Source organism: Podarcis pityusensis, assembly GCF_964106645.2.
Source record: "Podarcis pityusensis genome assembly, chromosome: 1".
NCBI classification, from domain to species: domain Eukaryota; kingdom Metazoa; phylum Chordata; class Lepidosauria; order Squamata; family Lacertidae; genus Podarcis; species Podarcis pityusensis.
The window spans coordinates 47,961,956-47,986,626 of record NC_138028.1 but is presented as its reverse complement, the minus strand read 5'-3'; the positions used below and the strand labels follow the sequence as shown (position 1 = coordinate 47,986,626).

Here is a 24,671-nt window from a genome sequence, read left to right as displayed (position 1 = left end):
ACCGGTCCTGTTAGCTAGGGATCATGCGGGTAGCAGTCCCAAAACATCTGGAGAGCCAAGTTTGCCTAAGCCTGATCAAAATGGTTTATCAAGGTGAACGATAAGCATACAAAAGGTTAGGGGAGAAGAGGATATTGCAAGGCAGGATTTTAAATTGCCTTTGAAGGTGGAAGGTAAGTCTGTGCAGACTTACAGAGCTATCCTATCACATCCCAGATAGCAAATTCATTCTCCCAGTGCTTATCCTTATGCAACTAACATGGCACCATCAATGCACAAGAAACAGCCACAAGCAGGCTTGAAGAAGCACAAAACAATATTTAAAAGCATGTTCCGCAGGCACTGGATCCTTTCTGGCTGTTGTGGGAAGAAATGGAAAAATGGGGTGAGGAGAGAGGAAGGGAGTATCCAGTCCAAGGCACAGCTAGAACCCTGCCCTCGAGCACACATGGCAACCGTTTGTTGCAGATCCGACCTGAAGGACTAAATTTGCTTAGAATATTCAAGTGCCTATTTGTTAGCAAACCAAAACTGAACCATCCACGTTGCTTTATGTGGAAGTAAAAATGTCAAGGTTTTTTTAAAAGCAACATGAGCCTTGTACCCAGATATGCAAACCATGAAGAGCAGGCCCCTTTAAAAAAAAAAGTCACATGATGACTGATTATTGCCAGCCATTAGCAAGACCGCTGAAACAGGCAAAAATGTCACATGATGTTTTAAATCATGTGTGGGGAACCTTGCTCAGCCCAAGGGGAGACATTCCCTCATGAGAAACCTTCCAAGGGCCACATGCTGGGAGAGGGGGCGGAGACCATGGTGAAGCAATTTTAATCTTGTACAGCAAGCTAGTTTCTTTGCACACTCCTTTCCTCCATCCAGAGAAGCAAGAGACATTATCAGAGTTCAAGGACACATTGCAGCCTAGTCAAAATACCTGGGGCAGTGAGGGGTGAGGCCTAGGGAGAATTCTGAGGGTTAGGCATAGAGGCCTGATAGGCCACATTTAACTCCCTTGCCTGAGGTTCCCCACCCTTGTTTTAAGTAAGCAAACTGTCTCACAATTCCAGAAGTATAGCCTTTTTTTAAAACCTTACAATGGCATAAACCTTTATCGACAAGTCTAGGAAGTCCAAATCTAGAAAACAGTCCTGGAATGATTATGCTTTGTGGCCTTAGGATTTGGATGGATAATATTCACCAATGTATAAATTGCCACACTTAGTTCTATATATGCTACCATGTCTTGGCCTTACGCACATTGTGATTTGTTGGCACCTCCTTGTGGCAGAGAAGCCTCATAACAGCTTTGTTTAAACCACCCACGCTATTCAGAAGAGAAATGTTTGCTTGTGGTCTCAAACAAGAGCAGAGGTTGCTTGAATGACCTAAAGAAATCAAAAAAAGGCCTGGGACAGCCCATGCCATGTCTTTTGCCAACACTCTACATGCATTCCATTTCTGAGAGCTTCTTTTATATCAGAACAGCACAGCAGGTTTGGATAGGAGTTGTGCACTGTTGACACAGGAAGCTGCCTTCCACCAAGTCAGGCCTGTGGTCCATTGAGCTCAGTATTGCCTATGCTGACTGGCAGCAGCTCCCTAGCATTTCTGACAAGCATTAACTACGTTTGGACCAACCTAAAAACATTTTTGTAGTTAAGACTGGAGAAAGGGAAGCTCACGGCTGAGAGGAGAGAGGCTGGAAGATAGCATGCATGGTTGGAAGAAGCTTTTAACCACAATTGTTTTTAGAACATGTTACCTCTTTTAGAATGTTCTTGGTTTTTTATTATTTATCTGTTTGCTACTCTGGAGAGGAAGGGGGACATAAATTCAGTAAATGATTCCCACGATCCCTTTGTTGGCGCCTGGAAGGAGACAGCAGGTGCTTTTACAGGGCTTATACAGCCAGTCCTCTTTCACTTTCCACACAGAACCTATTTTTCCTTTATCTCAAATCCTGTAATCCAGGGGTGGGGAACCTTTGGCCCTCCATATGCTCTTGAGCTACAATTCCCATAGCCCACAATCATTTGCAATGCTGTCTGGGGTTGATGGGAGTTAGAGTTTAACAACATCTAGATGGCCACAGGTTTCTCACCCCTGCTGTAACTCCTGCCCATACTACAAATGCACAGGTGTTTTTTTAACCTTCAAAGAAAGGCAAAAAGTTACCACTGTGTGGTTTCACACAATTTGCTATTTGTGTAAAAATGAGAGTACATAACATACAAACTTAATGCGGTCGCAGACCATCATGAGATACAAACATGCAAATAAAATAAAGCACATAAGACTTAAAGAGGAGAGGGATAAAAGAAAATAGTTAAAAGTGGTTATAACTCACATAAACTTAAAGTAGACAGAAACAAAAGACAAGCAGTTAAAAGCAACTATAAGGGAGGGAATGTGAAGCAGCACAGGACTTGCATTATGGGCCTTCAAGTTTAGGCTTGGTTTGTGACACAAACAATCCTCTGACATACCGTATTTTTCTGTGTATAAGACGAAGCTTTTTGCTAAAAAAAAATAGGCAAAAATTGGGTGTTGTCTTATACACGGATAGTGAATGCAGAGGGGGGAACGTGCGAATAAGGGCAGCAGCAAGCAGGAGATTGGCAGTGGCGATTGATCGGGTGACTGGTGGTTGCAGCATGGCCTGCTGGCAATTGGCTGTGGCTATTGGGCAGGCAATTGGTGGCTGCGGCAAGTGGGCGGGTGGGCTGTTGGTGGCGGTAAGCAGGCAGACAATTGGCAGCAGCGGCGAGGTGTGCGATCGGCCGTGGCTGTGGCAAGCAATCGGCAGTGGCGGGCAGGTGGGTGAGCGATTGGTGTAAGTGACCTCCCCCACCCCCCCAAAAAGCTAAACAACTTAATTTCTTAATTTTGAGTTAAAAAAATAGGGGGCGTTTTATAAATGGGGGCGTCTTATACATGGAAAAATACGGTGTGTCCATCATGGCAGTGCAAAATCTAGCAACTGAGTATGTGACATCTGGGTTTTCATACTAGAATAGTAGGGAGATACAAAGTCGTTCTGTACATCCTGGGAGTTTGTATAGTACAGGCAGGATGAACCTAGCTCGTATGTCTGTATAATATTAGCAGTGAAACTTAACATGCTTGTTATCACATTAGACTTTTGTTGCACTATTGTACTGAGATTTTAAAATTGGCAGATTCAAGCCAGGAAGAGGCAATGACGGGGAGGGGCACATTCCTGGCAAGGTAGTGGTGGAGGTGCAGGCAGGCAATGGTAGATATAGGGCAATGTAGATAGAGCCACGGTCTTTAGCTACATCGCTGCCCACATCATCCAAGTCTCTTCCAAAAAAGGAGAAATGACAGCATTATAGCAATCTCTGTATGCAAGGAATGTAGAGCACTCTAGCTGGAAGCCAAAACATTTGATTACAAATGGCTGAGAGATTAAGTGGGAGGTCAGTGTTGGAACGGTTTAGGAGCGATATCATCCAAATTCTCTATGAAACGTGAGTGAGCAAATCATGTCAACTACAGAAGAAAAATGACCAGCATGGAAGCACCCAGCATTATGTAGTGGAAGCATAGGGGTTCAATAGATCATTTAGTAAATTTCATTTGTTATAGAATAGGGCAAGGAGGAACAAATTTCAAAGCCAGAACAAAAACACACTTGGATTGAATAGGACATTTCAGTGACAATAAAGGACAGCCCCATACAGAATGAGGATGGGAGACTGCTTAGTGATGCCCTCTTCACTAGCAGTTTTCAAAATAAAGTCTGGATAGACTATCACACTTGGAGCAGTTAATTCTGCTAGATGATCCATAGGTTCCTTCCATTCTGAAACAAAGTGATTTGAGAAACATATACAGAGCACACGGATACATCAACAAATTGCCATTAGGTGTGGAGAACTACTAGTCACGGAACTACTAGTCAAACATAATTTTCAACATAAAAATGTGGTCCATGGAAATTTCAAATATGAACAGCCCAGGCAGTTCAAAACTTATAGGAGCTATTGGTGAGCTGTAGGGAATTAAGAACTCAAAGCAATACCACATGCAGTTAAAAGCCTCAAAGCCTAATACAGATCAACCAGCTGCTACAGATTTATGTTCAATCATGGGCACACATATATCCAGTTTATCTGAAATGTTTCAACAGAGAAGCTAATATTACTTAGCTTTATAAACTAAGAAAAAATACACACTTAGAGAAGTTTAATTACTCCACATTACTGTTGTGGGGGGAAAGACCCACTCACCATTCTTTGCCTAATCGATCAATCCTGGCAGTGAATGCTGGGTGGGTATTTTCCCCACAACATTACCAAGCACCAAGTTCAACTGAGTTCCAGTAGGAGCTTTTTTCTGTCTTCCCACTTTCACAAAACAATACATAAGAAAGAAGAGTCTTACCTCTGAGGCTTGCGAATGTCCCAGAGTCCTACACCTTCCTTTGAGTTGGCAGTGGCGAGTAACCTGGGCTCCACTGGATTGAACATCACACTGTGAAAGGCTGATGGATAATTAGCCAAGCAGAAGGGCTCTGTTAACAAAACAAGATAAGATCAATTTACTTTTAAAGGCACAACACCTCTTGTACAATGCTGACAGCTGGCTAAACCTTTTCTTAATGGGAAATTTGTCAACCCTTTCAAGAATTTATTTAGTGTTGGTAGTCAGGTTTTATGCATCTTTCCCTAGCATTAAACAGAATTCCCACATACTAATTGGTAATTTGTGGCTCAGAAATGTACAGTGCTAGTGTACTGATGAAGTAGTATCTACTACAGAAACCATTTTTTACTAAGTGGGAGATCTTGGAACTCTGACAGAGTGGAAAATATTTTAATTTAGATTTGTGTCTTATTGAAAGAGTTTTAAATAAATTACTTTAGTATAATCCATAAACATTGCATTTACTAGCACACAAAACATTGTGGTAGTCCACAAGGGAACTTCTCATAAGTTCTTGACATTTCATCTAATTAAAACTAGATTATGGCATTAAAAGTAATGTGACACTGAAACCATTTCAATAGAGTAGAGGTTTTTCAACAGTTTTATTTCATGAGTTTAATGTGCTACAACAAGCAAGTGTAGCTGCCCCATCAACATCCTAAAGCTGGAATTACTTGTCCAAGTTGCTGAGAGAACTCTGAATCCCAAATATCTTTGCCAAATCCATACACTTTCCTTGTTACTCAGTTTTCCAGCATTCCCGCCATTCTACCAAAGGCTTGTTTGTAATAAAATCCTTAATGTCTAGCATTTCTAAATATAGGTCAAGATCTAGGATTCTATGAACAATTGCTTCCTTATTTGACCCATTTATTTTCATTCCCTAAATCATCAGACAGACTTCACTCAGATGACAAAAAAAAAATCCTCATTGCACAAATCCCTTCACCGCTGAAGACACCCATATTTAAAATTGTGAATTATCAGACACTGTGGCTGCAATCCTATCCACACTCAGCTGGGAATAACACCCATTGAACATAATTGGTCTCACTTCTAAGTAAGTATGCTTAGGATTGTGTCAAAAGTCAAATAAAATTATTGCCCTTTTGAGTCATAGATCCCGTACCCAACGGACAGACATTACAGTAAACCAAAGCTTTAGCATGATGAAAGAAAGCCAGAGGGAGCCTTTAGCTCAAATACTCCCCCTTTTCTTTCAACGTGACTGATGTTGCAAAATATTGTTAACAAACCATAGTACACGACCTCAGATGACACAAGAAGTTGTAGCTAGGCAAAAGTAGTTAAGGAAAAAATAAAGAAGGCGGAAACTTCTGAACTACTCATGCTTGTGCTGAAGGAAGTCAGGAGCTGGGGGAGCATGAGATGCTTCGCTGCAGCTTATTCACTGGCTGAGACAGATGGGAGTTGGGATACCAACAAGCTCCAGAGGGACACAGAATAGCCACACCTAGTCTACAGAAATCTTCAAACCTCAAGGATCCACAGATCCATCTTTACATTACAGGCAACTCCCAATTTATGTGTCGGTTACGTTCCAAGGCACCACGCGTTTAAGTGAAATCGCCTATATTTGAAACATCATAGGAAAAGCCTGCAAACACCCTGTTCCACCCCTGCCCCGTTCTGCAGTGTTTTCAGGTCACTTCTGGGTTTGGCACAATGTGCATACATCAGACACATCTAAAATGGTCACTGCCTGTGTTTACAGGGACCTATGATGGAGATCTTCAAATATCTAAGAGCTGTCATGTGGAAGATGGATCAGACTTGTGTTCTGCTTTGCCAAAGGGCAAGATTAGAACCAATGGGTAGAAATTGCAGGGAAGCAAATTTTGGTTTGGAGGATGAGAAACTTTCTAATGAACAAGAGCTATTAGACAGTGATCAAGCTAAGCTGCCTTGGGAGGCAGCTCCCTTTCTACTCTACAACAAAAGCAACTCTGTTATGCAGAAATATATTCAAGGGCCATCTACTCCCCTACTCTCTTTTCACTAGTCCCTAAATCACTCACAGTTGGAGGCATTTTGTACCGATATGTATGGTATCCTAATAGCAGCTTACAAGAACATCGTAGAAAAGATCTTATTTAGCTGAACTTTCAACTAAACGAGGAAATTCAAGAATTCACACATGGCTTCTACACAACCCCTGTCCAAAACCTAACCCAGCGAGTTAAATTCAACAGAGTCCTCTGCAGATCAATAGGCAAGTTCCCAGTGTACAAAGCACAGGGAGCGATTGTAAATGCTCAGCAAATCATTCTGAAAATCAGTGCATGAAAAGACTTAAAAGCAGAGGTATAACCCGGGCAGACACAGTTCATCCTTGGGCCTATGCCCAATGAACCAGCCCATACAATACTAAAGTAATCTTTGGAAGCCGTCCTCTAGGTGACCCAACTAGCAGAGATGGCGCTTCTTGGTTGTGATTATCTTCCTTTGCTTTTCCTTGAGAGGCTTTAACATGTCATTAACATTTTATTCAGGTTTTCAAGAATCTTACAATTAACAACAGTCCTCCCTTCATCCCCCCCCCCAACACAAAATTCAGTGCACTTATATTCCTAGGATTATGATGATTATTTTTTGGCCCAAGGTACAGATGTTTCATTTTCCCAGGCTTTTTAAATCTCCACTGATACTGGCTTAGAGTACAAATGGACCTGCTCTTTTATTCTTGTGGGAGTTTCATTTCATTTCATTGGTTTTTATTAGTGTCAGCTGCCCTAGAAATACTTGTAAAATCAAATAAGACTCCACCACAACAGGGATAAAGCAATCCATTTCACCCTTTAACACACTCTAGAGATGTGAAGTTTCTGGAAATCTCAAAGCCATGGGGCAGGGGTGGAAAGAGGACCTTCCCCCTTCAAGAACACAGAATACGGTAAATTCCAGGACGATTTAAATATATGCAATGCTAACTTTTGTATTAAACCTTCACTTGTTTTACTGCTTTAACATGGAATGCATCATTTTAGGTTTGCATATAAAATTGCACTATTGAACGTATTTTTTAAAAAATTTACAGAACAATCCTATGAATGTTTATACAGAAATATAGTGGCACTTACTCCCAGGTAGGCACACATAGGCTTGAAGTCTCAGATGTATAAATGGCTTAGTTATGTAGCAAGGTGTCTGCAAGGTGGGAAGTTCAACTAGATGTGAAGGGTCATGCCAAAAGGACAGCATATGCCTCATTCTTCCTTCAGGTATCTCCAAATGAGAACAAAGATCACCAGAAGGTGGCAAGCAGCAACTCACAAGCAACTAAGGTTCTAGGTGTTCCCCTCATGAAGATATGAAGATGACAACACCTCCTAGGTGCAGAAATGCATCCTGAATTTGCACATTGTCTCTGTCTGCAGCATATATAAGAATGATCACTCTCAAAGAAGTTAAATCAGTAATGATACACTGGGCAAGAGATTTTGGTTATAATATACAGTTTTCTTCATGGGAAAAGTTATGGAAAGAGGATTTGAAGTTTACAGCCTGCTGTTCGTTGAAAGAAAATTATATGAAAATGATGTACCGTTGGTATTTGGCACCTAGTAAAACTGCGTAAATGTTTAGAACCAGTTCAAATGTGTGCTGGAAATGTAAAAGGAAAGAGGGTACATTTTATCACATGTGGTGGTCATGTGGGGTAGTAAAAGCTTTCTGGGAAATGATATAGAATGAGCTGAAAAAAATGTTTAAGGTAACTTTTGTTTTAAAAAAACCAGAGGCTTTTTTGTTAGGCATTTTAACTACCAAAAGAAAATAAAAGACTGTTTATGTATGCAACGACAGCAGCAGGATGTTTCTTGTCCAGAGATGGAAAGAAGAAGTACCGACCAGAGAAGAGTGGCAGACCAAGCTGATGGAATATGCAGAAATAGCTAGACTGGTGGGAAAGATGAGAAATCAGGAAGACCAAGTATTCTTAAAAGACTGGAATAACCTTCTAACGTATTTGAGAGACCATTGTAAACAGCTGAAATTATTAGCAGGAATACAATGACACTTTTAAAGTAACATGGATTGTGGATACTATGATTATATAATACATTACAGTAAAGCATTTCATTTATAAAAAAGAAAACATTTCAAAATAGTCCCCCCAACATTCCCAAAATGTTCATTTTTTTTCTGTTGGAAAGTTTTAACCGCCCTCAGAAAAGTGGGGAGGGGGACTAGAAAGGTATTCTTTCTCCCTCTCCCTCTGTTTTTTTCTGGACTTTCACATCTCAGGACGAACTCCCTCCAATGAGAGAGCTCACCACCATTCACACTCAAACATAGCCCTCACCTCCCTGCGAAGACTCTCTGATATCCCAAATGAGAACTCTGCCGTCATCAGATGAGCTTGCAAAAACGTTATCATTCACGGGACTCACAGAGAGCCCATACACTGCATCTTCATGGGCAAATACATCCAAGGTTTCACCGCTGAAAAAGACACAGACATCTGTTTTTCATCTTTCTTTCTCATTTAAGGCTAGGCAGGACAGTCTGCCAGGTAGCACTGAAAAATGTTACTTGAAAATATGTAAAGTCCATTATCCTGTATATGAGTAGCAGTAGGTAGAAAATTTAACAATAGAGATTTGGAGATTGAACAGTACAATCCTATACATGTCCACTAACATTATCCCAGGTAAATGAGGGAAGGATTGTAGCCTATCCCTGCAATTGTATGCACACTTACTTGGAAGTAAGCCCCATTGAAATAAGCGCAACCTATTGTGCATAGAATTGGGCTTTCAGTTAGCAGGAAATATCAACACACATGGGGGCTGGTATGCAAAGTGAATATTTTTGGTCCTATACACCTGGCAGAACTTATTTCCCCACACCATCCATAAAAATCACCAGTTCTTTAAACTCAGATGTTTTAAAAACTGCTTGTGAATCTGCCCCCAGGGTAGGGAGGGTTAAATATAAAAAAGGAAAGAAAGAAAGCACATACATTAGGATCTCTCCAGATCAGGGTCTTTGGCTATTTTACATTATTTGGGAAGGCTGCAGCTCTAAACCCTTACCTGGAAATAAGCCCCATTGAATTCAACAGGACTTACTTCTGAGTAGACGTGGTTAAGATTCTGCTGTATAGCTTAACAAGCCTAATGGCTCTGATACAGTTTTTCCATAGTATGTTATCTAGTAACCATATCAAGGGGAAAGACAAGAGGACGAAGATAAAATATCATGAGAAAGCAGTAAATAGAAGACAAACAAGAATGGGTGTTCGCATAGGCTTTCAGCCAACATGGTCAGGATTAGCCAACCTTGTGCCCTCCAGATGCAGCTCAACTGCCAACTCTCATTAGCCTCAGCAAGCATGGCCAATGGTTAGTGATGGCGGGAAATGGACCCCAGCAACATCTGGAGGTCACAATGCTGGCAACCCCTGTATTAGTGAAAATATCATACAACAACCGGTTAGCATTTAGGAAACAAACACACACACACACACACACACACACACACACCAAGAGTGTTCAGGCATTGCAGGTAATGCATTTACCTGTCAACGTCATGGAGCAACACTTGTTCATCATTACCTAGATGAAGAAACAGAATTTTATAGCATATTAGTAATGAAAACTGAGAAATAATGTGCTTGCAATTTTCATTTTGAAATAAAAAAAGATGAGCCTGCTACTTTTTTCTCATGGCAGCACAAGGTGTCCAGGGTAAAATTCCTCCCAATTCCCTGCTTGCTTGACTTGGACATACCCAGTAGCAGAAATGAGACAACATTTGTCCGGGAGAAGAAGTACAGGGAGGAAGTGCTGCTCACAGTGGTAGACCTGGGGGGTCTCAAATTTCAGTGGCGCCCTGTGCAACACCAAACTTCAGCGCTTCCCCACCTCTTGCACTCCATTCTAGATCATAATGGCAGCGCCCTCCACCCAAGTGCTCATTCTTCGGACCTCCGCAATCTCGCCCTCTGCCTGGTTCCAGGGTTAGGTGCTAGCCCCCATCGAGTGGAGGAAAGTGGCTGGGAAATAAGAAGCTCAAGCATTCCCCCAGCCTACTTACCCTCCTGGTCTTGCCAATGCCATCACATTACATGCTAGAGGAAAACACAGGATCAGGACTCCTGTTTGCTGCTCAACATGGTTTTGCCTGTCTCTGAATTGACAGCCTAAAGGCTGGCTAGCCTATGGCATGCTGGCCATATCCAGTCCCATCACCAAGGTTTTTGTGAGTGCCCAAGACTACTCCTTAAATATTTATTTTTTAAACAACTTTTTATAGTTTTTAAAACATTACTGACAGCTCCTGCAGATCCCCTGCATCAAAACCTTCTGTGTGACCTTCCAAGCCCCCTACCACAGTTCTTCTCACACCCAGTTTGACACTCTGGGAATACCCACTCTGACATGCAGCTCCTAAAGGATTGATGATCATGGGTCAGTTCAGCCCCAAACAGGTTAAGCTATCCCAGCCTAGCTGAAGTCACATGATTTTTTTTATCCAGCCCAAGCATACGCTAGTTGCCTTTCCTTACCACATGCCCCTCTTGCATATTAAGAGTGTGATATAGCCCACCCACATATGGGATGCGGGTGGCGCTGTGGGTTAAACCACAGAGCCTAGGACTTGCCAATCAGAAGGTCGGTGGTTCGAATCCCCGCGATGGGGGGGATTGCTTGGTCCCTGCTCCTACCCACGTAGCAGTTCGAAAGCACGTCAAAGTGCAAGTAGATGGATAGGTACTGCTCTGGCGGGAAGGTAAACGGCGTTTCCGTGCGCTGCTCTGGTTCGCCAGAAGCGGCTTTGTTATGCTGGCCACATGACCCGGAAGCTGTACGCCGGCTCCCTCGGCCAGTAAAGTGAGATGAGTGCCGCAACCCCAGAGCCCGCTACGACTGGACCTAATGGTCAGGGGTCCCTTTACCTTTACCTTATAGCCCATCCACACAGAATGGATTTAGAGGATAGGACAATCTTGCTGAGCAGAAGAACTTGTTCTTCATCCTTGCTTGTCTATATTTGTTCATGCACTCTTCAGTGCCAACCTGTTAAGGAGAACTGCACCAGGGGTGGATGGTGGGTGGGGAAGTGTCCTGCTGCTGATGTTCTCCTCCTTTTAAAATATGGTGGTTATATGCTAACTGAGGCAGGCAACATATTGTACTCCAAGTCACAGGCAGCATCCAGCAGAGTCTCTGAGACTCCCACAACCACTGCCCAAATAGCAATTCACAGACTACCTGGGAGGAGGAACACAATTCTCCCCGATCCAAAATATTATGCTCAGAAAAGGCAGAATTCCCTTTGCAGGGATTGTTGTTAGGATGCCAAGCCTACACAAGTGAAAAACCAAAAGTATACTGTAAAGAAAATAAATTCACAGAAAGATTCTGAAACCCTAATTTTCCATTGAAGATGTTCCCCTTGAAGCTTTTCTTCCTTACCTCCAGAAAATACTCTGGTGTTGCCACTATTAAAAGCTAGGCAGAAGATATTTGAATGATGTTCCCCTTTCAGCTGAACAGGCTTGACTCTGGAGTGGATGGCTTGTTCCATATGCCACAGTAGAACTCGGCGGTCGTCTCCACCTATGTGGGAGAGTGGAGAAAAACAGCACTATAAGCACCTGCACAATTTCTGCTGAAACCAGCATTTACAACATGAAAGCCAAATTACGGAGCCTCTATTGCTGTGGCACTATGAACAGCCCCATTATAAGCAAAATCTCTTCACTGTTGCTCAGTGGTTTTCCAGAAAGAAGCTATCATATACAACAATTGCATCATCTGTGATTAGAGACAAGAGTCAACACTACGTGTTTTATTTATTGCATTTATATCCTTCCCTTCCTCCAAGGAGCTCGTGATTAGCATATACGGTTCCCCTCTCCAAGTTTTTGTCCACAACAGCACTGTGATGCAGAGTGTAACTGGCTAAAGTCACCCACTGAGCTTCATGGTCATGTAGGGACTTGAACTCCAGCTTCCCCGTTCCAAGTCTAACCACCACATCATACTAGGAAACACTTTTCCAACATGCACCATGATTAAGTGGAAAGTTTTTAAGGTAAATTAGCTCCCAAAACAATTAAATCATGGATATCTGCGATGTGCTCAATGGAAGAAACAAAAGCCTACAAAATCCTCTGACAACCTCAGGCTACAATTTGAGGAGACTTGAGAAAATTAAGGTTTTACTACTGGGTTTGTACTTAATCTCCAATCTTGCCCTTTTAAGTAGACTTGTTATGAACTGAATATACTTGGATGTGTTTACATAGCTTGCCAGAATAATAAATCCAAGCAGCAAGTCCAAGGGTATACTTCTGAGCACATCTCATCTATTTACAGGCATAATTGTAACTCCTAACAGTGCTTCCAAAGATGTCCCCAAAGATGGAGTGTTTGGAAGTGAGCACTACAGGTCTATTTCAGCTTTTGGACATAGTTATAGCCCTAGTGTATCAACAACTGTTTGCCACAGGTCTATCTACTTGTACAAGTGAAGTAATAGTATCACTCTATTCTGCCTTGGTCAGACCCCACCTGGAGTACTGTGTCCAGCTCTGGGCACCACAGTTTAAGAAGGATATCGACAAAGATGACAAAGGGTCTAGAAGCCAAGTCACCCCCATCGTTCAGCCCAGACACTGAGATCCAGCACCAAGGGCCTTCTGGCGGTTCCCACACTGCGAGAAGTGAAGCTACAGGGAACCAGGCGGAGGACCTTCCCAGTAGTGGTGCCCACCCTGTGGAATGCTCTTGAGGTTGCCCCAGCTACTCTGGGTGGCTTCCAGCATATATAAAAACATAGTAAAACATTAAAAAGCTTCCCTATATAGGGCTGCCTTCAGATGTTTCCTCAAGGGACTCTCCTTTATTTGAGGTTTTCAGAGAGATTAGATTACCATCTGTCGGGGATTCTTTACTTGTGATTCCTGCCTAGCAGGGGTTTGGGTTAGAGAACCCTTGGGATCCCTTCCAACTCTAAAATTCAATGATTCTAGGTTGGCCATGTGTCCTACTGTACAGAGGACAGTGTACTGAACTGTAAGTTACATGTATGACTGCTGGACAGAAGTCATGGGTGTGACCTTGGTGCACTGTTCTTTAAGGAATAGCTGTGTTGAAGAATTTGAGAGAGGCAGAGAGACTGGTGACCAAGGCCATTCAGGTGCCTTACCAGAGCCTGAACAGACTGAAAATGGTCCATATAATCCAGGGGTCGGCAAACATTTTTAGCCAGCCAGTCCACTGTCCCTCAGACCTTGTGATGGGCCGGAGAAGCGGCACCGGGGAAGGGGGAGCTGGAAGAAGAGGTGAGGGGGGCAAGTAGTCGTCCTCCCCACTCACTGCGCTTACCTTCCCAGGGGTCCACCACCGCTGCTGCTTCTTGTGGGTAGACAGAGGGAGCTCATCCGCTCCACTCTCTGGCCCACAGGAGCACCAGGGCATCAGTGGTGGAGGGAAGATGAGTGGCGTGAAAGGGCTGGCTCCGGAGAGGGGCTGCTTAAAATGGCGCTCAGCCAGCCCAGCCCAGCCCAGCCCAGCCCCCTTCCTGCTCTAGGCAGGGAGGGGAGAAGCCAGGAGGAAGGAGGGAGGAGGGGGTGCAGCGGTGTGTGTGAGGGGGGGGATGGAATGGAATGGCGCGGGGGGGGGAATGGCACAGCCCAAATGAACAGAATCCCCACGCAGATCCACGAACAGTCTGCAGGCCAGATCCTGAAGGCAATTGGGCCTGATCTGGCCCACAGACCTTAGCTTGCCAACCCCTGATATAATCTACTTCTTCCAAGCACTCTTATAGCTGAACTGCCATGAGGATCCTGAGCACCTTGCTTAACAAGGGACAACTAACAACTGGGTGATGGCTGCTTAACACTTCTGGGTCCAGGGAGGTCCTCTTAAGGGGGCATCCCACTGCTTATCTAAGGGCCAGTGGTACCTCCTGCACCTGTACTGAGGCATTCACTACTCTCTGCACCCACTGAGGTAAACTCCTCTGGCTCACCTGTATAAAATGCACTTAAGTATATTCCTCAGGAAAGATGTTAACAGTGCACATAGAAATCAAGGGAGATTTCAAGATTTTTAAGTAGATAGGATTGAGCATTAGTTCGTCTGCTCTACCTCCCACCCCACCCCCCAAAAAATCCCAAACACACCCCAGTTAGGATTAAGAATGCTCAGTGGACACAAAATGCTGACTTCCTGTTGCCGAGGGGGTTGGACAAGGGGTGAGGGGGAATGGAATGGAGTGGAGTGGCTGGACCTCTGAACAGAAGCAGCTCATGCTGCAACATTTCATTGTAGGGCCCCACTTATAATTCTTATATTCTTCATATGGAATTAGGCTGTCATTCCTTCTGTGACAGGGAGCTGCTCTAGGAAAGGAGTGATAATGTTTTCACACAGAGAAACAGTTCAGATATGAGGCTATTTGTACATCTTTCAAGATCAATATTGTTCCGAATTTCTCAGGAAGAACTCAGGACTTTTGTGGATTGATCTAGGAAAGGCAGATAGGAGAATGAGTAAGAATGGTAGAACTTGGAGACTGTCAAAATTTGAGAGAGAGAGAGAATGGGAAGGGTGGGGAAATCAAGAGAGCAAGATAAGTGTTTTGAAGAAAGATGTTGCTGGGGTGGAAAGAGAAAACAACAGCTGTTTGATGTGGTCCAACCAGCTGCAGATAATTCTAGCAGAAGAATTCTGGGTTCAATTAAGAAGGTAAAGATTGGAATAGAAAAGACAAGTAAAAAGATAACAGTTAACATGAGAAGCCTAAGCACATTCTGTTCATTAAAATACGTTGCTACACTTTTCATTAAGAATTTGTCTATATCAAGTAAAGAACTAACCAATTTACACTCTAATAAAATTAATAGCTCCAAATAGATAAAATTCACTTTTGAATATTAGTACCATCTCCTTTTCATTTCTAAAGAATATAGACTGCTGCAAATTCACCAATGGTTGTCATATTTGAAACCTGCTCATGTTTCACAGAAGGGAAAGTCATAACCAGAATATTACTTTAAGGCAAATATTCTAAGGTGTGCTTTTAAGGATGCATTGAATCAAGCCCTAGAAGTAGTCTAACCCTTTTATTTCATTCAGGATAAAGGAAACCTATTCACTTTAGAAGAGCCTAGTAACAAGTTTAGGAAGTGGGCAACTTTTCTGTCAAGTAGACAAAAGAGAGACACTATGTGGAATAATGGCTCATGCGTGACTAGGATGGAGGAAACTTAAGTTCAAATCCCTACTTGGCCATGAAACTTATTGGGGCAGTCAAATACACCCAGGCCAACCTACCTCAACCTACCTAAAATGGGAAGAAGGAAAACTATGCTGGCAGAAGTGTGCCAAGGGTCCCTTAAGCCCTTGGCAATAAGCTGTATTGGCACACCCCCCCCCAAAAAAAAATCACTTTCCTGCAGAGAAAGCCTGTGTTTGATCTCACTGCAACAGTGGCATTGCATCACCAAGCACATATACATCATACACTCCATAGCCCGGTAGGTGATTTTTGCACCCTGCTCTGCAGGGGCCAGTTTCATCAACCCCTAGATACACCTCTGCATGCTCGCCACTCTGAACTCCTTAGAGGAAAGGTGGATTCAAATGTAGTAGAACAGCAGCAGTCAACAGACATTAAACATCAAGGAAAAACAAAGTTACCAAAGGAGAGCAAGATGGCAGCTGGGGAACCAAAGGTAACTAAAGATACAGGCCAGGAAAAGGTAGGCTTTGAGGAGGTATTTAAGAAGGACAAAGCAGTATGCCAGGAGGGACAGAACACCCCCCCTCAACATCCATGGGTGGGCAGTGCAATGATTGGAGAGGGGAGGGCAAACTGGAGGTTTTTAGACAATTGGTAAGAGTTGAATAACGAAGGTCACGTGCAGGATATCATCTGAACTAAGGCAGGAGATGGAGCAAGGCTACAGAAACCTCTGAAGTTAAAGGCTTTGTACTAGATATGCGAGAACCAGTACTGTATAGGGATCTCAAGTGAGTTGCCTCATGGTCCGACAACTGTGGAGGAGGACAAGGGTCCAGTACATTTACTAGCTGGGCAGTTCAGAGAGTGTCTGCAAGTGAAATATCCTGTCATATTTGTACAGGGGGGAAAGGCTATACCTGCCAACAGTCCTCTTCTATGCAACAAATATTCCACAAACCATAGTCTTGTGAATCTGGTCTCTAAATAAAATGTGTGTTTTCCCATATATTTGAACCTAATTATCCAAACTGCAGCCATACTCTTTTCAGTGGAGAGCTCGTTCTTTCCTTTCTTGCTAGAGTGCTTAAGTTTCAAAAACCTTACAAGTCCACATTTTTTGGATACACTTCTACAACAAGTGATGAATGTTTGAAGCCAAAACCCAGTATTCGTTACAGTTCTGTCCATAACATTCAGATACGCTCAAAAGTGTATAAATGCTGCTAGTATGTTTTAATATCGATACTGATAAATCATTGAGAAATAAATTAAATATTATTAAAATATTAAATAGCCTTATTTCTGCTGTAGAGAGGGGAAAGGGTTTGCAACCAAGGCTAGTTTTATGCACTCTCCTCTCCTGAAAAATCATAATCCCACAATCTATTCACCCTCTTCATTCACATACTGCATAGTACTCCATCCACCCGTTTTGGGAGCTGCAGCTGATGGAACCTGCAATTGCCTAAATATGATTACTATGTATTACTTAGTTAATCACAACAAAGCAGCCTTTGAATAATATTGAAAATAGGACAGGAGTAGTTTAGGATTATTGCCTCTTATAGGTAGATTAGCTTGTGTTTAAAAGTTGGTGAACATTTTCCTACCAATAATCAGGGACTAAAAAAAGATTCTAAAGGGTTAATCATATTGCACATCAAACAGCAGCTTTCATCCACACACCAAGGCTGTTGTTTTTTTTTAGTGGGGGTAGGGTGGGGATGTAGACAACTTCCAGAATGAAACAGCTGTTTCTTTAAATATAGATCACACATCTGAAGTAGTGAGGGCTCACTTGAAATCTCTATTAACATGTCTTCTAAACTTGGAGCTTCCACAATAATGATGGGCATTGAACTTGTTTATTTCTGAAAGCACTTTAGCTCTGGCATGTTAGTAGAATATGGAATATCCTGAGATGTAGTAAAGCAATAAAGATGTCATTTTCATCAAAACAATGAGTTTTGTCTTTTTCCACTTTAAAACCTCTCACGCTTCACAAAAACTGTTCCTTCCTAGCACCCACACTGTGTCTTTTACCATATGCAAATTTAAGTCACTTGAAAGCTAGACAAAATGAAAATTAGCTAATTTTTTAATCTGTTCACCTTAGATTAAAGCCCAGTTAAATCAAATGGAACATAATTATTGCTAGAACAGTAATAGCAGAAATACCCTTTGATATTGAGAGAGATTACCTTCCAAGCAGAGGACTATAAAGGGCTAAGGAATGGACTCAGACAGCCTGAGGCAAATAATTTGTGCTAGTTTCCATTTCATATCTGAGAAGTGGAAACAGTGACCCTATCACAGCATGTTATAAGTGCCTTGAAATATATTTAGGAAAAGGGTTACAGCTCCATAGTACAGAACACACTTTGCATGTAGAAGGTCCCAAGTTAAATTTTTGGATTCTCCAGGCAGGGCTGGAAAAGACTTTTGCTGGAAACCCAGGAAAACTGCTACCATTCAGCGTTGATGGCTCTGAGCAATATGGACCAATGGTCTGACTCACTGTAAGGCAGCTTCCTATATTTCCTTTATTATGCCACTATTCAGGATCTCAAAGCAACTGATAATATATACAAATACAACATTCAAAATCAGCAGTCATACACTAAAATAGATTATCCACTCATTATAATAGATGAATACTCCTCCCCTACCCACTACATAAGCACACTCCCTAAAAATACTCAGGCAGAATGCCCGCAGGAGCTATAATTATATTAGCATTCAAGTACCTGGTCCAAAAAAATATTGGTGCCAGGCAAGCCTTCCCGAGGAGAGCAGTTCACAAATGGGTGGGGGCATCCCTGAAAACACTCCTGCTCTTGCTGCCGTCCTCCATACAAAGAGCCTCCGATGATGATCTTAGGATCTGGGGAAGCTCATATAGGAAGAGGCCATCTGCAAGCTGTTGGGGTCCTGAGCTGTGTAAGGCTTTATAGGTTAAAACCAGTCCTTTGAACTGGGCTTGGAAACAAACTGGGAGCCAACGCAGCTAGGCCAGATCTGGTGTTTTATGTCCAGATCACCTGGTCTCCGTTAACGTTCTGCAAAAGCTGCAGTTTCCAAACAACCTGCAAAGGCAGCCCAATTTATAAAAACAGTAATGTAACCTAGAGATTACAGGAGCATAGGCTACTGATGCCAGGCTATGCCCATCCAGATGAGGCCGAAGCTTATATAAGGCACTTGGAGCCAGAGAGGCTTCTTGTCCCTCCAAAATGATTATAGAATTTAAAAGTAAAATGCCAAAACCCTTCTTTGCGCTTATCTCAAATTAAAGGCAGTAGAAAGAGCAAGGTCCCCCTTTGCCTCAGTTTCCCTTTCTTCCTTTTGAAGAAAGGGTTTGCTGTGTCAGAATTGCCTTCAGACTGCAGATGCAACAAGCCTTCAGAGTGGAAAAAGAGGGAAAGGGCTCCTTTAACATTGGTTATTAGTTACCAATTAAACAGGCTTCAGCCACTGGGCCACTTTCCAAGCCGGGATAGGTTAAAGAGAGAAGGCACTCGAGTGGATGAAGCCGCCAAGTGTGAGATTATAAATGGTGTAGAGAACCATTTGGCGGTAGTTATTCCGGATTAAGCATCCTTGTGCATCTTGACTCTCCTATCCGTGGCCTACGTTTCCTCCTCGAGGAGAGGGAGAGGCAGGCGAGGGCTGCCTCCCTTTGGCCACCTGTCAAGACACCCCAGCCACGGCTGCGAGAGAGGGAAACCCCGACTCCGAAACACACACACGGGAGAGACACTTGGCAAGGGCTGCGATGTGCCACTCGCGTGTCGCCCTCCCCTCCCTGGATAGGCCATCGATTCCCAGGCCTGTCGCTATGAGGAGCTCAAGGAGAGCGAGGCCTGCAGCTCCCACTCAAGCCCCGGCCTGGAGTTAGCCATTTCCTCTCAGAGCGGGGAGCGGCGGCTATAGCGGGGCAGGCGGGAGGAGGGAGACGGATCTGGCCCACCTCCCGGGGGTCTGCCCCTGATGCCAGGCGCAGAAAGGGGGCGGCAGGCCGAAGGGGTTATTATTCCCTGGGCCCCGTCCGGAAGGGGCGCCTCCCTACGCCTCCCCCACCCGGGCGCAGCTCTCGTATCAACTCCGAGGCTCCCCGACACCTGACAGCAGATCTCCCTCCCCATAAGGAAGCCCCCCCCCAAAACACACTCTTCCCCAGTTAAAACCGGGGGGGGGGGGTGGGTACGAAGCGAGTGTCTGCACCACCTCTTTCCAGAAAGGCGCTGCGCAAAATAAAATCACCCCGCAGTTTTAAAATAAACAAGTGCCCCCCCCGCAGGGCTGCCCCCTCCCTGAATTAGCCAGCTGCCTTCAAAACCACACACGCCCCATTAAGTGGAGGGGGGGAAACAACGGATCCTTCCGGATCCGGCCACAAAAACCGACCCCGGTCTCCATTTGGGATATGTTGCGTCTCTCGTTATTTACTTTTGTCATTTGCCCCTGGGATTCCTTCGGGTCTTTATCCATTTTGTTCCCAATCACCCCCGACACTAGGAGGACTAGGCAGTCAGTTATTAATATACATCGGTTTTTATCTCTCTCTTTAAAAAAAACACACTATCAAGCCTCGCAGAGTAGCCGACACTTTCTGATCGGGAAGACGAAACTTCCACTCCCACAAACCAGACCGCCACCATAAACAGGACTTGGGGTGGGGAACAAAAACAACCCCCCCAAAAAACCTGTCAACCATTTTAGATCTCTATTTGGGAAACATCGGGGGTGTTTGTGTGTATAGGAGAGAGAATACGCCTCTCAACGCCGCTATGGTCGTCTTCCGATGCGGGCTCGGGGATGCGGGCGGGGTGGGGGGTGGGGGAGAGAAGAGAAGAAGAAAATAAAAATTGAGGGAGGGGGGAGGGGTTGCATTACCTGAGACCAGCCACTGGCCTCCATTGTTGGAGAATTCAATGGCATTGACACAGCCGAAGTGGCCCAGGAGATCCTTCTTGTAGAGGTTTCTACAGCCTCGCAGGCGTCTCCTCTGAAAGTCCTGGGTGAGCAGGGGGTCTCCCTGCAAGCCCCTCTGGGACAAGAAGCCCACCACTGACCTCATGTTGCCCCCCAGATCAGCTCGCCTTCTCATGCTGCTGCTGCTGATCCCCCACCACCCCCTCGCTTGCTCGGCTGGCTCACTCCCTCTGCCTTCTCTCCGCCTCCCCCCCCCCTTCTTGTTATGGTTATGATGATTTTTCTTTAGCCAGCCATAGCAGGGGAGAGGTGTTAGACACTCCGTTGCTTCCTGATCCCCTTTAAACTCCTCCCCTGCCTCGCAGCAGCGGCGGCGGCGGCGGCAGCAGCTGATCCACAGCTGCAGCCCCTTTCCTAATGCGATTCCTCGGCCGGCTGCTGCCCTGGACTGAACGTTGATCGGGGGTGTCAGTGGCTTTGGAGGTTTGGACTGTGGCTCTTGTCTCACTTGCCCCCGATCCCAGGCGGAGCCCCCAAACCTCCGCTTTTTAAATAAAGATAAGATATTTACGCTGCCTAACTTCTTATATCAGTCGCCTTCGCCTTCCCCCTCCCCACAAGAACAATCTGCGGAAGTACATCCCTCTCCCGCTAGGAATCAACGTGTTATTGGATCCACTTTTATTTTAAGGGGCTGCAACAGCGGGAAGGCGCTAGATCGCGCTTGGGTGGGGCCAGAGGAGGGAGAAGGAGATGGGGGCGACGACGACGACGGTGAACCTGGAACTGCCGATGCACCTCCCTCGGGCCCTTCCTCATAATAATTTAAAGCAACACTTAATTATGAAGTTGGACAGACGTAATAAGAGGCAGCCAGGTTCAAACTTCCTGCTGGAGTTTGAGCTCTCTACCATCACCAAAGCCCATCCGAGGACTGAAATCGGAAATAAGATTGATTTGCTGTGCCAACATTAGCCTCTTCTCCCTGAGCCTTATTAGAAATGAGGTGGAAGAAACTTTGGGGAAAGAGTGTGCTTCCCGGATTTTCTGGTTTCTTTCTAATCCATCTCTTGAGACAGTTGCTAGCATTTAATATATTCCCCGTAGATAAAATGGAAACATGATAAGTTTGTTTTGGATCACCAAAGGATCTTCTTAAAATCTCCAGTATTTCAGCTGTTCAAAGGGCTTCTTAGAAATTGATTCAGACAAAGCAGATTCGAAGAGAAAGGGGTCAATGGGGAACACGTTTGGAAGGCATTAGCTAGAAAGAACACTAAATGAAGACAAGTTTGACATAGGAACTAATCTAAAGTGTACATAACTCTTCTTTCTTAAGCAGTACATTCAAGGAATGCCAGTGGTTTTGTAGAACAGTGGATTTATTTATCAGTTCAATTTTAGAGAAGATTAAAAATGGATTTCTGTAGAATGTGCTTTTTTAATTGTGAATTATGATAAAATTTTAAATATTTTTAGAGAGGTGACTGGGTTAGTGTATTGCAGCAAAAACAACAACAACATACGTGTAACTGAGAATCACACTACACGTATCAGATGAAGTGGACCCAAGTCCATAAAAGTTTATAACATAGTAAAAATTTTAAAGACTCATTCTGGATCAGATCAAAGACCATTCTAGTACTGTGCAGCATCCTGTTCCTCCCACAAGGCAACAAGTAAGACATAACAATAGCAGTCTCCTGGTTGTGTTCCTCAACAACTTGCAATACCACCTCTGATGCTTGAAGGTAGTATAGAACCATTATTATTATTATTATTATTATTATTATTATTATTTACCCAACTTTTATCCTTGACAGGGACTCCAGGTGGCATACAGATAAAATAAGATCAGTTAAACATTAATGGAATTAAATACACACACATATGATCTAGTAAAAAATTAGAGATAATTACAATAGAAACACAATGCACCACTACATAGTGTAGCAAATTCCACAATTTAATTATGCACTGTGTGAAGAAGTGCTGCCTTTTGCTTTTCCTAAATCTTCCACGATTCAGCTTCATTGGATGACCCTGTGTTCTAGTATTACGAGAGGGGGACTTGTCTACTTTCTTCATACCATGTTCCCCCAACTAACTCTTTTTTTCTACGCGAAAACCCATGTTCTAACCTTTCCTTATATGGAAGTTGAGCCCATTTGATCATTTTGCTTGCCTTTTTCTGAGTGTTTTCCACTCCGGAGGTGGCATCCAGAGTTATTCACAGTATTCAGTGTGTGAGCACACCATAGATTTGTATTATGAAATGGGCAGCTTTGCTTTCAATTTCTTTTCTAATGATCCCTAACATGGAATTCACCTTTTCTACAACTGCCATACACTGGGCAGACGTCTTTGTTGAGCTGCCCACTATGACTCCAAAGTCTTATTCTTGGTCACCCACTGCCAACTCAGACCCTATTAGTATATATGTGAAATTAAGACTTTTTGCCCCAGTTTGTATCAATTTACACTTGCTTACTTCAATTTACATTTCCCATTTTAGTGTCCATTCACCCAGTTTGGAGCTCCTTAAAATCTATTTTTGTTTTAGCAATTCTGAAAAAAAAAATTGTATCAGCAAACATGGCTATTTCACTGCTCCCCCTTCATTTGCGGTATTTGCCACAAAGCAGACTTGCAATACTCAGCTGATGGAGGGGGCAGCTCATCATAAATCCGTTCCATTGTCATGGACAGATCACTGTTGAGATTTGGGCTGAATGCAGTTATAATAATAATCATAATAATTTATTATTTATATGCCTCCCATCTGACTGGGTTATCCAGCCATTCGGTGGCTTCCAACAAATTAAAACACAAGATGACTTCACTCTGCAGGGCTGGAAAACCAAATCAGATAGTCCACCCATAGAGAATCTGATGTATTCCTGAATGCTTTGAGGGATTTCCATCTGGTGACTGGTGCTTACCATTCCACAGTGTGACAAGAGCCTTGACAGAAGCACCAGTCACCAGAACAAAAAAAAATATGGAAAAGAAAAACAGTGGATAAAAATCTAGAGCCAAGCAGCTACCTATAGCCTCAGTTGACTAACAGACTCACTGAGAAACAGCTTGATCTTTTATTTCCCCAGTCAGTTATTCCCACCCAGCTAAACTGTGGTCATTGTCAGTATCTGTCACTCATTGTCCCAAGACAATCTGTTCTGAAGATGCAATCCCACAAATATCATTTTGGCCTGTTCCATTTCTCTATCCTTCATCCCTCCCTCTGTTCTCCAGAGAAACTTAAAAGTTTGGGGAAATGTCTTATTAGTTACACCAATGCCTGCCAGTTTATTTTAAAAATTAAAGTATTTTGTGTACAAATACTACTTTTTAAAAGAAAAACACACACACACACACACACACACACACACATCCTCTGACCCTTGGAGCAGGAGATGGGAAAGGGATGGGCAGATGGAAGATTTCCTGTATTGGTGACCTTGACAAGGCCTTCACCCAACCTTCTCCTGTTTCATTGAGAACAAGGAGAGCGAAGAGATAATGACTAAGCTTTCCCCCAGCATTGTCAGGTTCACCAGAAATCAGAGAAGGGAGACCTTGGCATTAGTAAAACTGATAAGAGTGCTTACATATTTTTTTTAAGAGGGAGAAGTGGTAAAAATGTAGAGAGGGGAGAATCCCCAAATGTGTGGTACATTATGGGAAGAATGGTGGGTGTAGACCTCAAATGTGTTTCAGAAAAAGTATCTATATACTTCTAACATTTCTTCTAGCACCTTAGGATGGTGGAGAGCCCTGATGTATACCAGAAAAAGCACCAAAGAATCATCTTTGTTTCCTATATGCACATTTAATTGTTAGGTACCAACTAATGTGCCACAGAAGATCACAAAATGAGGAATTGTCCTCGGGTATGTCATGGCTTGCAATTTGATTTATTGGCGGTGTTGTATAACATCTTCTGTAAGACTTGAAAGTTAAATTATTATTTTTTTAATCTGAGAAGGCAGTTCAGTTGCTTTCAAGCACAAACAGTCGCAGATGAGCTTTTGGCCAAAGCTTGGTGGCCATTT

The 24,671-nt window shown here is 43.4% G+C and overlaps 1 protein-coding gene across 3 annotated transcripts in view; it reads right to left on the bottom strand.

Moving 5' to 3' along the window:
• The window catches only part of DCAF5 (DDB1 and CUL4 associated factor 5), a 43,334-nt gene extending 22,100 nt beyond the window's left edge, over positions 1–21,234 (bottom strand). The window contains exons 1-5 of one of the 3 annotated variants that reach the window (XM_080972254.1): positions 20,578–21,234; positions 11,898–12,041; positions 9,998–10,034; positions 8,780–8,919; positions 4,411–4,540 (exon numbers count right to left, since the gene is read on the bottom strand). In XM_080972254.1, the coding sequence (XP_080828380.1) occupies positions 4,411–4,540; positions 8,780–8,919; positions 9,998–10,034; positions 11,898–12,041; positions 20,578–20,791 (665 nt within the window). In that variant the 5' untranslated portion in view covers positions 20,792–21,234. Of the gene's footprint in view, positions 1–4,410; positions 4,541–8,779; positions 8,920–9,997; positions 10,035–11,897; positions 12,042–18,428; positions 18,453–19,134; positions 19,742–20,577 lie in introns of those variants that run through there. The other 2 variants (XM_080972256.1, XM_080972255.1) reach the window with 2 other exon arrangements.
• Between the last annotated feature and the right edge of the window lie 3,437 nt (positions 21,235–24,671).